Raw genomic sequence first — 14,152 nt, 5'->3', positions numbered from 1 at the left:
ATTCCAAAGTGTTCTATCAAGGGAGGCAACTTCCAGTCAACTCAGAAACTTAACAGGCACACAGTGGCAAAATGAGCCTCTGCTATAAACCCGAACAGCTTGCTAATACAGTCAGAGTTACTTTGCTTGAATCCCAGAGTGTATTAGTTTCCTACTGCTGCTGTAACAAATGACCACAAACTTAGTAGCTTAACACAACATAAATTTATTATCTTAAAATTCTGGGAGGAAAAAAAAAATAAGGACTTTCCTGGCTGTCTAGTGGTTAAGACTCCATGCTTCCACTGCAGGGGGCACAGGTTCGATCCCCAGTTGGGGATCGAAAAAAAAAAAAATTCTGGGAGGTCAGAAGTCCAAAATCACACACCACTGTATATGAAATAGATATCTAATAAGGACCTACTGTATAGCACAGGGAACTCTACTCAATACTCTGTAACGGCCTCTATGGGAAAAGAATCTAAAAAAGAGTGGATATATGTATATGTGTAGCTGAGTGGATCAACTATGCTCCAATAAAAATTAAACAAAAAAAAAAAGAAGTCCAAAATCAGTTTCAGTGGGCTAAATCAAGGAGTCCGCAGGGCTGCATCTACTCCGGAAGCTCTAGGGGAGAATCTGTCCCCTTGTCTTTTTTATTAGCTCTGGAGGCCACCTGCATTCCTTGGCTCATGGCCCATTCTTCCATCTTCAAAGCCAGCCAAGTAGCATCTTCCAACCTCATTCTCTCTCATTCATTCTCTCCCTCTCCCCTTCCCCCACACTCCCCATGTTCCCTCCCTCTCTTCCTCTCTCTCCTCTGACCTGCTTCTATGTTCCACGGTCACATCTTCTCTCTCTCACCTTCCTGCCTCCCTCTTAGAAGGATCCTTGTGATCACATTGGGTCTGCCCAGATAATCCAGGATAATCTTCCTGTCTCAAAATCCCTAACTTAATCACCTCTGCAAAGTCCCCTTTGTCATTTAAGAGAACATATTCACAGGTTCCGAGGATTAGAATGTCGATGTCTTTGGGGGTCCACTGTTCAGCCTACCACACTGGTGCCTACTTTTTGAATATGAAAAGCGTTTTTAATGCACAAGTTGATAGTTAGGAAATATGTGACTTGTCAACAGAGAAGGGAATGACAGTCTAATGTGCTCTCTTCATGAGCCAGGTGCTTTTAATACCATCTCTCATTCATCCCTGGCAACCCTGGGGGCAACTTCCATAATTATCTCCCTTTTACAGAGAAGGAAAAAGACTCGGATTTTCAGTAACTTGCCCAGCACACCTGCCCAGTATGTGAGACCCAGGTCTGCCTGATTCCAGAGTCCATGCTTATTCTTTTTCATCCCAAATCTCCTTGCCATGATGGAATGCCTCATCCCAAAGCTCTGCCCTTACCTACATGAGGAGACAGTATTACAAATATAATTTTTGCACCTCCACGTCAGTCATTTTCTCTTCTTCCATCTATTTCCTTATATGTAGGATAGCATAAGAGTTAAGGGAATGGAGTCTCGAGCCAGGCTTCCAGGGTTCAAACCCCAGCTTGTCACTTACTAGCTGTGCGACCTGAGGAAACTTACTAAACCTGTCTCTGCCTCAGTTTCCTCACCTGTGAAGTGGAAATAATAAAGATACCTGCTCTCATAGGGTTTTGTGAAGATAAAACCAGTTATAATGCAGATAAAATGTCTAAAACATTGCCCCAATGTACTGTATATGTATTTGCTATTAATATTATATAAAAACCCAGACAGAATCAGGGACAAAGGCAATAACCCTAGGCTCTACAGCATGAGGGGGAAAGAACGAGATGTTCTTCAACGTGCCTCACATTTGGCCCCTGGCAGAGCACAGCAAATGGCATCAGGGTCCAAGTTCTCCATACCCTTCAATGGAATGAACAAAATATATTTCTTACTCCATAGGGTTGTTATGAGAATAAAGTGAGTTAAAACATGTAAATCACTTAGAACAGTAATTATCTTCATTTTTATTATCAATGTTAATCATCTCTGGTAATTGTAAAGATGTCTAAAAATGCTACCTCAAGCAACATAAAAGAACTCAGTAAACGAAAAATTAGCTGCCATGTTCTATTTGGATCCTCTGGATAAACCAAGGAAGAAAAGAATTAAGAGAAGGAAAGACACTTCTAGAATAGTGTTAAATATCTATCTATCTATCTATCTATCTATCTATCTATCTATCTATCTATCTATTTATTTATTTATGGCTGTGTTGGGTCTTCGTTTCCGTGCGAGGGCCCTCTCTAGTTGTGGCAAGTGGGGACCACTCTTCATCGCGGTGCGCGGGCCTCTCACTATCGCGGCCTCTCTTGTTGCGGAGCACAGGCTCCAGACGCGCAGGCTCAGTAGTTGTGGCTCACAGGCCTAGTTGCTCCGTGGCATGTGGGATCTTCCCAGACCAGGGCTCGAACCCGTGTCCCCTGCATTGGCAGGCAGATTCTCAACCACTGTGCCACCAGGGAAGCCCAAATATCTATTTCTTAAATCCCATAAAGAATTTCCAAGTGAACACCCAGCGCTCAAATCACTGCTCAACAGTAGATAATGATGTGAGAATAATAGTATGTTATAATCCTCTAGCCCCATGGACACATCCAGGCCAGCTCCCTCTTTGGTCTTTTCCATCTGTCCGTCCATCCACCCAACACTTATTAACCACCTACTCTATGCTAGTCATCTAAGTGATAGGTGCTTAGATCCTCAGGTGAAAGATACAGCATCTCCTTCAAGAAGACAATTGAACAGACAACCACAAAGAGCAGGTTATGAGACATGCTTTCACACCTGGGAACACAAGGGACAAAAGGCACCTAATTATCTCAATTACTTGAGTTAACAGTTAACCTGAATATTCAAGGTTACATTGCCCAGGTGGGACAATCATCAGGTCTTCCTGGCAGACTGGACAGCTTGCATCAAAGTACAAGGCATGAAAGTACAGGGCCTCCTTGGGGCACCCCAAGTTCCAGTATGGCTGGGGTATAGAGTTTGAGTGGCCAAGTGGCAGGAGATGGTGGTAACTAGATCGTGAAGGCCCTTCTATTGTGTGCTCAAGAGTATGGAGAGGTAAATGGGGAGCCAATGATGGTTTTGAACAGAGAGGTGACCAAAAAGGTAAGAGACAGACATGGAGATGGCCGCCATCTTTGAAAGAGAATGTCAGCCACAACACGTGCAGTGATGCTAGATGTGCCCCCTGAATGGGAAGCAGTGGATGCTTCCTGCCCATGTTGGTCCTGGACTCTCCACTTCGTTTTAAATTCTAAGGGGCCCATGGACGCTCCTTCATTCTTTCTTGGTTTTGTAACGTGTGTGCCCTTAGGGCCATGTAAAAATAGGTGCAAGGGCCCAGGGAAGAGGCAACTCAGCTGCCCAAGGATCTCAGACACTCCCCAGGCATGTGGCCGGCTTTCTGGCAGCTGTTGGGAGGGCTCAAGGTCACTGGGGCTGGAAACCTGATCTTGTTACAGACAGCCTTCTCCTGGCCCAGGAAGCTCTGTGCAGAACGCAGTCGGAGGTACCTGGCGCCACGGCTCTTCCTGGGCTTCTCAAGATGCTGCCTTTCACTGGGGGCCACTTGCCCCTTTTTCAGCTCTTGAGTTCCCATCGACAGGTCAACTCAGGCAATCTCCAGAAATACTCACTCTCCTCCCTTCTCACTAACTCTCAGCTAAACCCAGCTGGCTCTACTGTGCCCACGAGTGAGAAATAAGGGACTGGTGAGGTGGAGACTATTATGCCCTTTCTCTGTCGCAGAAGGGACCACCACAGGCTCTCCGAATAGACAGACTTGGGTTCAAGCTCCAGCTCTGCCTCCTAGGCAAGTAGTCTGAGGCAAAAAAAACTTTTAAAGCTCAGTCTCCACGTGCAAAATACAGACAATAATTGCACCTATTCATAGGGCTGTTACTTCCCACATTTCCCGGGGGAGGAAGTACAGTGCCGGGAGGCCAAGTGGATTAGCCAGGGCCACGGTGGTAATCCCCTCACCCAAAGGTAGGCTGGCCAGTCTTGAAACATCTATTTCTTTAAAAATACTGAGGTATCTTGAAAAACCTCATCCTATTAAGAGCTAACATCAACTGTGTGCTTCCTCTGTGCTCAGCAGCATGCGGGCATGTCATACAGATGGTCTCATGCATGCCTGAAAATCACCCTGGGAGGCAGGTGTTGTTACTAACCCCGTTACAGAGACTGGTCCCCTGAGAGCCTAAGGAACATGCCCTGGGTCACAAGCAGCTGGCCTTCAGGGCCCATGCTCTTAGCCCTGATGCCTTGTAACCTCCAGAGGTTAGAGTTGAAGACGACCTAGTTGATGGTCTCTTTTCCTACAGGAGACTTAGGAGGACCAGAGAATTCCAGAGCTGGAACCTGATGTCCGGGTAGGGGGTCCCTAGACTTCATCACACTATGTATTTTCAGGGGCTGGCCTTCTGAAAGGGGGCTTCAGGGGCAAATGTGACAGTGGGGAGGGGGAGAGAAGAGGCAGGTGAAAGGAGATGCTACGATGGCCCTCCCTGGGCTGCCTAATCCTATGTAAAGCACTAATGCAGTTTTTGTCACTTTCACATGTGGGGTGCCACATACAATTTTATTTGGGAAAAAAGGGGGGGGGGGTTCTGCTCATGGAACAGAAGTTTGAAAACCAGTGTCCTGTCCTTCTGTGTCTAAGGGCAAATTCCTCTTGTTCTGGGAACCTAGCTGCTGCCTTTTTCCACAGGGGCCTCTGAAAGGACAGGGCGAGGAGCAGACCAGTGCCCTAAGCAGCAGAGGCATCGAATGTGCGGGTCTGTGGAGCCCCAGAGGCCTTTGGGATCCGTGAGCTGCTCAGGCCATATGCAAAATTCCGGGGTATGTGTGATCCGGGGAGGAGAGGGCCGGTAGCTCTTCTCAGATTTCCCAAGGGTTCCATGTCCCCCAGTACCTGAATGGCTACTAAAACAAATCATCATCATTGGAGAAACCACCGCTGACTGAGTGCTGACCATGTGCTATGGAGAAGGGGGGTGATGAGGTCACCTACCGCAAAGGGCTGTTGGGAGGATGAACTAAGAGGATATTTGTGAAGCACTCAGAACGGCACCTGGCACACGGCAAACGCTGTTTGGCTTTATTGCTTATTTTCATCATCATTACTGTCATCCGCCGTTATCACTTTGACTGCCTCATTAGTCCTCACAAAAACTTGATGAGGTTCGTATTATTATCAATCCCACTTTATAGAACAGGAAATAGAGGCTTCAAGAGGTTAAATAATTAGCTGAAGGCCACAGAAGAGCAGAGAAGGAACTCGAAGTTGGCCCGTCTGGTTCCCAAGCCCAGGCAGGCCCTCGGTCTAGAAGGGCTGAGGGAAGAAGGCAGGACTCCCTGAGGGCCCAGGAGGAGGTGGGCAGGCAGGTGGGCAGCAATGGGAGGCCCCAGATGATCCCGGGCCAGAGCAGAAAACAGGCCAGGGCTTTCCACTGAAAGGGCCTGAAAGGACAGGCAGCCTTCCTAACTTTGCACCTCTTCTAATCAACAACGCAAAGCCAAACCACTTAAAATAATAATGATGAAAAAAGAAAACCACCCCCTGCTGCTCCTTTCCTAGGCTCCAAAGTGAGCCAGCGTCTTGGAATACAGTGGGTTCAAGGCGCAAGGCAGCGGCAGCCCCAGCGTCCACTGGCTGTGCTCCAAGCAACGTTTCTCCTTCCAAACACACACGTAACCCTGTGGAACACACCACCTGAAAGCCAAAAAGATGCCCCGTGGGTTGCCGTGGCAATGTTAAACAGAAGAAACATTTTAACCAGCTCTGACGCACATACACAAACCTATTTAAGGGCCAAGTGGATGGATTGGGGGGTGAGGAGGTGGGGGGAATGTTGTTTCTACAGCTCCACCTCCGAGGATTTGGCCCCCAAAGCATCTATGCCAGACTGAAACAGAGCAAAGGACTCCTTCAACACAAGCTGAGGCCAGCCAGGCTTGCTTGGGAAAGGGAAGCCACTGCCATGCTTCTGCATTTCGGCTGCAGGCACAGTCCTGTTTTACGAGGGCCACGAGAGGGTGACAGGAGATGCCGAAGGTCCTGGCTCTGCCTCTCCCTGGGGACAGCCCTCCAGCTGCCGGCACCAGTGTCTCTTGATACGCTGGCCTACAGCAGGGTCGGGAGGGTCGAGTGTGCCCATGAGTGTGAAAGGCCTTAAAGCACTGCGTGGATGCCTGTGAGTGCTGATGTTAACAATACTAACCACCATTTTCTCACATCCCATGGTTCAACTTTCATCCACAGGAGTTGATCGCCATGGGTACTTTCCTTTAGAAAACTTCACTCCAGGGTCCAATGGGGCTGTTCCCTGAGGCGCTGCCACCTGGGGAGTGACGATGAATACCGAAGACTTGGCCCAGGTCTGAAAAGACCACCATGCTTCTGGGGTCTGTCGCACTCTGGTCTCTTCCAAGCCCCATCCCTCACCTCGGATACAACGGGACAAAGGGTTGACACTGAGGAGAGGCCAGAAGAGTCTCACCAGACACAGCTGATGGCACACGGTAGGATCCATGAACAAATGTTGCAAAACCTTCCTCTGCAGGGTCCAGGATATCCTCAGGTAAACAGAATCTCCAGAAATGGGAATCCTCTTCCACTCATCATTCCCTGCGGTGAACCCTCTTGCCTTTCAAGACTCAACCCCTGAAAGTTATTCCTAAGCCTCCCCTTTTCCTGGAGTGGACTGGCCCCCACTGTGCCATGCACAGATGTCTATGGGAGCAGTTGCACTATTCTAGTGTTCTAATTGTTCTCTGGGCTCCTGCCCACTCATCATTGAGCTCCCTGAGGGCAGGGACCCCATCTTGTTCACGGGGGTACTAACCTGGTCTAGTCCAGTGCCTGGCATTAGTCGGCACTCTGTGACCGTGTGCTGACTGACAGGCTAGAAGTATACAGTGCCATGCCCATAATGTTTGTGCATCAGGGCCTCTGGAATTCTCTAGTCCATATGTCACAAGTGTCTGCTTTCACTTCCACATCCTCTGGGAAGAGAGCAGAACTTGAAGCAGAGCCTGGAGCTCAGGAGTTGGAGAGTAGAGCTCCGGGCAGCCTGGTAGGTCAGGAGGAGGGGGATACGAGAGGAGGAAGAGGCACCCCACCTGTAAAACTAAAGCTCTCGTGCCTACCCACCGATGAGCTAATGAAATAATTTGCCACTTGAAAACTGAAATAGCACCCATCCCCCCTGCTCTGAAGCAAAACCGTTTTCCTTTGTCTCCGTTATTTAAGGCCTCTGACAATGCTCTGTGTTCTGTGAGCACGATAACTCTATCTATGCTGGTGATTTTCAGTGGAGTCACAGCTACCCTCCCAGCAGGTACACTCTCTCCTATTCTCTCGTTGTGTGTCATCTTCCTTGTGCCAACATGATGCTCTCCGTACATGTTCCCTTCTGGTCTCCTCCAAACAGGCAACGTTTAGCAAACAACAACAAATCTTTATCATTGGCTGCCCTAAATAAAGCCTAATTGGGAGTTTAACCTTCTAGGAATCTAGAAATGGTGGCTCATCTGCTATGCCATCTTCCCAAATGATACTTCCCACGAGTAGACATGCTTTAACTCTGTACGTGCTCACACACGCATACACACAGGTGTCCTACTAGCCAGAACACCACCTGTGCTTGTGTGTAAGCAGCACTTCCTGTGTGCCCTAGATGAGTTCTGCGTTATGGATTTGTCATTGCTTTGTGATGTAGGCGAAAGGACAATGGCCCCGAGCTCCTTACCGTCGCCTTTCTCATTTCCTACAGAATGGAATGACTGTGGTGGAGGTTTTGACATTTTCCTGGACTCACATCCTGTCTGCTGAATTATTCTCTGCCACTTTTACCACCAGACCTTGTCTGCCCCCCCTCCCCCGCCCCTGAGCTGGAACTAATTACCACAGACAATTTTAGGATTTTATATTCCTGTGTTCTTAAAAAAAAAAAAGAAAAGAAAAAAAACACAGTCCATGAAGAAAAACCCAATACTTCCATAGCTGAAAGAGTTATAGAGAAACCACAAAATTGCGTTGGTGCTATGTAGCATTATACATAACATATTTACATAAACTAAGTTGGCACAGAAGAATCTGAGGTGACGGTATTATTTTGTAAGCTTGAAAGTGGACTTTAACAGCAAACATCTCCACCAGAAGGTACAGAAAATACAAATGCACCAAACAGCATAAAAGGTTCACTACCTTAAACTGTCAGTTGTACATATGCATTATAATGGGCTGGGACAAACGCATCCATCTCTCTCCCAGGCGGAAATACTACATCTCTTTCATGAGAAGCTATGACTGCATGTGTAAAATGCCTGCACTAAAATTAAGTCTTCTATCTTCCAAATTTTCTCAATTATTAATACACCAGACAGCTGTAGTAGCTCTGGCAAAAATAGCAGCCAAGCTTTTCCAAAAGTCAAAGCAGCCATGAGATGTCTGCATGGGGACTTTCCTGTGTGAGGACTGGCCGCTCTCTGGATCAAACAAAAAGAAACAAAATCTCCAGTGGAACAACAAAAAAAGAGAAACTTGTTTCAGAATTTAACGTGAAAAATGACACCCCCTGCCCCCGCCAGGCACACTCACTCCTCTTTATAATAAGAAACTTTGCGTGTCTAGATAAAAAGTTGATGAAAAGGCTATCTGTCCACTCACTGGGATAACAAACAATTCAGAAAATTAAACAGTAAACCCAAGGAAGGCCAATCAATTCAGTGTATTCTGGAATGAGACTATCCAATTGTGTCTACTCAAAGGGAGGAGGGTGAGGTTAGAAAACAAATTATGCCCCTTTTTTTAGATTTCTGGAAGCAAATTAACGTCCAGGAGAAAAGGTTGTCCTTCAGTTGCCATCTTCGTATTTTAAACAGGTATTAGCGTCATCTTAACAGACTCTGATAATATACAATCTTTGTGGAAATATTCATATTTGAAAAGCATTTCTAAGGGAAAAACTAAGCACTCAGATTGTGTCACAATTCAATGCTCCCTGAACTCAACAGTGATCATGAATTTTCATTCAAAGATTATGTGTAGGACATGCAACAAGAACAGAATAGATTTTTAAAGATTTTTTGAAGTTATAATATCAGAGCTTAAGCATATCACGCCAGAGAGAATGTCACTTGTCAAGGTTACGTTGTGAATGGTCTGGATGTGATTGGACATTTCACATTTCCTGTCACAGTTCTGATTTCACATCATTCTAACCTTTAAAGGCAATCAGACCACACGCCCCAATCTCTGATGGTTGTTACGATACCATCACTCCATCTGTGCCCCAGCACCATACACAAACAGAAATTGTTGTGGGTCTTTGAGGAAAAAGCAAGAGTCATATCAGCCCAAGTTCTAAACAAGGGTATGTTTGCACCAGTTCTGCATAACTTGTTTCTAAGAGCAAGGACCATATTTCATTTTCTCTGTCTCACGACCTACGTAAAAATCACAGCCATTTTCCAGTAAATGCCAACAAATGTCAGAGAAGCAAACCATGGCTATTTGGAAATGGCTGTTAGTTTATTAATATAATCCCCCAGAGTAAAGCTTGTGGTGTGAATGTTTTCAAGATGGTCAATATCATTTAAAGGTAGGGCTTACTAACATAACACAAACACTCACTGCCCGTGTACCACTTACCATTTGCGATCTGTTCTTTGGACAGCCATTGATGTCTTCAATCTTCTCATTTGCTGAAAAAAGAAACGCAAGTCAGAAAAATAAATAATCATCACAGACACTTTGAGCAGTGATGTTCAGGACCCTTGAGGCCAAGAAAGTCCTAAGGCCCATACTGGGGTTTGTCCAACCAACGCAGGCATGTGAAATACTGAGACGCATCTAGCAAGCTTCAGGACTTACTCATCGAGCTGCCGCCCTCCAGGGACAGCTGGGGCAAGGTCGCTGTCATCTAAGGCAGAGACAACTGCATTGATGACAGTCTTGGAGTGATGGGGCATGGTGGAAATGTTTGGAGACTGGGAAACGGCCTGAGCTGTGACTGTGCTTTAGGCTCTTAAAAAGGCAACTGCAACTTGCCCACAAAAGATAGGGTGCTTCAGAGTGGATCCATCCAGCCACAACACAGCTCCTGGGGACAAAAGCCATAGATGACAGCATCTCACCCCATCTTTAGCCAGAAATGCTAAGATTGCTTTTGTTTGTCCTGATTCTATTCCCAAAGTGGTGGCCAATAGAAGAACAAGAGAGTGAGACTTTAAAAATGGCACATCCATGGTCATATAGTAAGTCCAGATTAGATCTGGAACACACACTATTGAAGTCAAAAGAGTACCTACCTACCTACTTAGGGAAGTGATAGAAAGAGGCTGTACGGAATAAGCTGGAAATCAAATAAATAACAGGGAAGAAAGGCCCAGCTTCCCATGGTGAATGTATTTCATCCTAAGTATGGAGGAATCCTTGCAAGACACAGCCCAAGACATCTGAGTTTGCAACTACAGTGCTACAAGAAAGGCAGTACGTGTAGTGGCTTGGAGGCGAAGATACCCCAGTTTGAAGCTCAGCTTTATAGCTTCTCAGCTGTGTGATCTTAGTCATGTAACACAACCTCTCTGGGCCACAGTTTCCTCATCTATAAAATGGAGCTAATACTACCTACTTCACAGGAGAAGCTGTGAGAAGAAGATTATATGATGCCAGTAAACTGCTTAGCGCAGTGCCCAGCACACAGTGAGTATTCTATGTATGGTAGAGATCATTAATCCAATAATATATATTCTTATCATCTATGAAAAAATATATAAAATAAAATTTCCCTTTTTTGATGTCTCCATCTGAGTTAAGCCCAGAAACTCAGCTAGGAGTTCACAGTAAAGAATTACGGACTTGCCTCCTCTGTGAAGCCTTTATGAGATTCCTCCCCAATCCCATGTCCCTTTATTGCATGCCCCCTCCCCCAGAAGGGTAAGTCCCACTAGGTCTTTTTGCTCTCCCAGCACCCTGGTCTTGCCTCTACTTTGCTTTTAATCACCTAATGTGTAACTCCTTTTCTTGTCTCCCCCAGCTACGCAGACATGTAGATTTTGTTTTTCACACTTGTACCCTTAGGGCTCAACAAGTGTTTGCAAAATTGCATTTAAAAAAATAATAATAAATAAATATATATCACATCAGATTTTAATGACTATGACACCTAAAACTTCCATGAAGAGAAAAGACATTGAAAAGTGTCTGAAAAGGATAACAGAATCAAAGTGTCCCAGGACACTAAGGTTTTAGAACACCTGAACCCAAATATAGCTCACCGTTACCTCAGTTGGGTTTTTTTCCTCTAGTGTTTCTATCTTAAGAAGTAAAAAATAAGAAAGCAAGCTAGTGGCAGGAAATTATTTAAAAATCTAATGACCAGCCAGGTTAGTATACATTCAGCCTGATCTACACCTTCTTTAGAACTGGCCCAAAGTAATAGATATTCAGGCTTATGACCCACCTGGGAAGACCTCGGTCTTCAGAGAGCCAATTGAGTTTTCTCAGCTCTTAAGAACACTGGGATAGGCATTTTAGGAAGCTTCCTCCACCTGCTTTTCCCTACTCCCAAAAGAGGTGCCTTAAAGCCTTTAAAAAGCACGTAAAGGATGCCCAATGAATGGGATAACTCACGGATGTTTGTTCTTCAGTTCACCAGAAAATACAATTAGCCAGAATGTGTCACTAGCATGTAAACTCCACAAAAACAAGGATTTTCATCTGCTTTGCTTTCTACTATAACCCTAGGGCTTAGCACAGTGCCTGACACACAGGAGCCACTCAATATGTATTTGTTGAGGGGAACTAAGGAGTATTCTGAACATTCCAATGAATCAAAGTTTTACTGTCTATTTTGAGGCAGCTGCTCTTTCACTTGTATATATAAATGTCTGTACTGAAGGTGGAAAAAAAGAAAGATCCTTGACAAATGGCACTCCTTCATACATGGGAAATTATGGCAGGCTTGCACTCTGACCTTGGATTTTGATACACAACACTGATATGGCTTTTGAGAATCAAGGCCACTCAAGGTATCTTCCAGGTGGATACTCATGATGGCCAAAGTCATAAGTCACTGGATTCTGATCAACACCCAGTTCATTAGTGCTCATTAAAGTGAAGGATGGATAACTATCATCCTGAGAAGTCACTTTAAAGATTATATATATACCTTCTGGATAAACAAAACCAAGGGATTTGGTCTAACTATCCCTCTAATTCCTTTTCATGGTCTGTCACCTAAACCACAGACTGGTGCTCCTTGAATTCATTAGGCTCCTATAAGCCTAATGCTGCCATTTTACAACATTCAAAATAAACCAATGGGGTGAAGCCTATTCATGACCCTCTAAAGAAAACATGGGAAGAGATCAAATGACTCAGCCCAAACTCAAAATAAATGTTTAGTAAAAATGCAAAAAAGTCTGGACCTCCTAGTTTCCAATTTCATGTAATTTAAATACTTCTCCTTCAACTTAAATTCTCAAGAATTTCTGTGGTTGTCATAAATACTTAGAGCAATAATAGCAGCTCTGATTCTGCTGGTTAGAAGGAAGAAGAGCTTGATCCTCAGAGCTGAATTTATTAATTCGGGGTAGGGGGTCTTTGGCTACAGCCCCAGAGAGATAACCAGAGAAGCAAAGGCATTTGTCCCCCAAAGTCTTCAACTGTGATTAAAACTGGCATCCTGAAGTGCCAATGGTAATTTATTCATTCCAGCAATCTCTAATGTGGTGACCTGTCTGCACACAAGGTGACAAGTTAGTAACTGGAAAGCATCAGTGCACTTTGAGAAGAATGGAATCAAGCTCATCACTTCTCAAAAGACCTCCTCGGAAGGGTTCCAAGCATTTCAACAGCCCAAGCATCTATGCATGGCATCTATGCATGTGCAGGGCAGCTGGCGGCCCTGCCAACGTCTAGCAAATTTGGCTGCCCTCACTGAAAGACAGATGACTTACCCAAGGCCACGCCACGGTAGCAGGTCATCAACAGAAAGAAGGTAGAGTCCGGCGTGTTGCCTGAATTTCCTGGTTGTGCTCAGAGGCAGCCCAGATGGTGGTGGAAAGTGAGCTGCTCTCATCCCCTCTCTGTCTTGGCTTCCTCTTTCTCTCCAAGCCTCTTTTGTTTATCCTGTTTCCCTCCCTCTCTCTCTCCTCTTTCCTCCCTTTCTCCCGCCCCTTCTCTCCTTCGCTCACTCCAACCCCTTCTGGCATCCTCCCTGAGTGACAGCAATGTAAGCGGGAGGAGGGAGGCCTGTCTCTCCCTCTTGATTCATGCTGTTTATCCTGGCCTCGTAAACCTTTCTAATAACTCACGGACATGGCACCGTGATGGGCTGGCAGGCAACTGCCGGCTTCGGGCAGCTCATGACTCAAGAAGATAATCATACTAATAAGAGGCTGAACAGAGACACCCAACCCTCAGTCACTAAAGCAAGGGCATTAAGAGGCAGCAGCAAAAGGTCTATTTTCTGCCTAATGGGCAGAAGGCAATGACGGAAAAGTGTGGGCCCCAAGATATCCCACTATCTGGTAAGACCAGCCCTAGGATGGATGGATAAAGAGATGGCTAGACCCTAGGGCCCATCTGGGCTAGATGGAGACTCAGGTAGGAGCAATGTCTGTGAAAAGCATCTAAGGTTTTCCTTCATGTTACACATCTTAGCTTTTAAAGGATTCCAACTCTCCATCATTAGAAATAGTAGAGGAGGTAGTAAGATCCCCAAGCTGAAAACCGACTCTTCAACCACTGGCCTTTGTTCCTTAGGTTAAAGCCCAGAATTCACTGCCCTGTACCTGGTAGCCTGGCCTTATTTTGCCTTGTTGAGCCTCTGACTCTCTACCCTCCAGCCTTTCTACGCATTATTTCCTCCACCAGGAAAGCCCTCCCTGACCACTTTACCCAGCTAACTCCAAGTTTGAGGTCTTGGCTTATAGATAAATTCCTTGAGGAAACGTTCCCTGATTCCTACCCTCCTAACCCAGCCCCCCAGCTCCCCAGTCATGGGTCAGGCCGCATAGCACACGGATCCTTAATCATTACGCACAACATTCCTCCCTCCCAGGCCTAGGAACAGGTTGTCCCTTAAAAGGACAATCTCCCTGACTGCAAGT

The 14,152-nt window shown here is 45.7% G+C and overlaps 1 protein-coding gene across 6 annotated transcripts in view; it reads right to left on the bottom strand.

The window, feature by feature from the left end:
• NAV2 (neuron navigator 2) overlaps window positions 1–14,152 on the bottom strand; it is a 746,877-nt gene that overhangs the window by 252,884 nt on the left and 479,841 nt on the right. For all 6 annotated transcript variants that reach the window (XR_011075520.1, XM_068556818.1, XM_068556813.1 and 3 more), the window contains exon 3: window positions 9,687–9,739. Coding sequence is in view for 5 of the 6 variants with exons in the window: in XM_068556818.1 (XP_068412919.1) it covers window positions 9,687–9,739 (53 nt within the window). In the remaining variant the exon portion in view is untranslated. The remainder of the gene's footprint in view (window positions 1–9,686; window positions 9,740–14,152) is intronic.

The sequence above is a fragment of the Eschrichtius robustus genome, chromosome 11 (assembly GCF_028021215.1).
Source record: "Eschrichtius robustus isolate mEscRob2 chromosome 11, mEscRob2.pri, whole genome shotgun sequence".
Taxonomy (NCBI): domain Eukaryota; kingdom Metazoa; phylum Chordata; class Mammalia; order Artiodactyla; family Eschrichtiidae; genus Eschrichtius; species Eschrichtius robustus.
The sequence above is the reverse complement of the archived record's forward strand: the minus strand, read 5'-3'. Positions and strand labels throughout refer to the sequence as shown.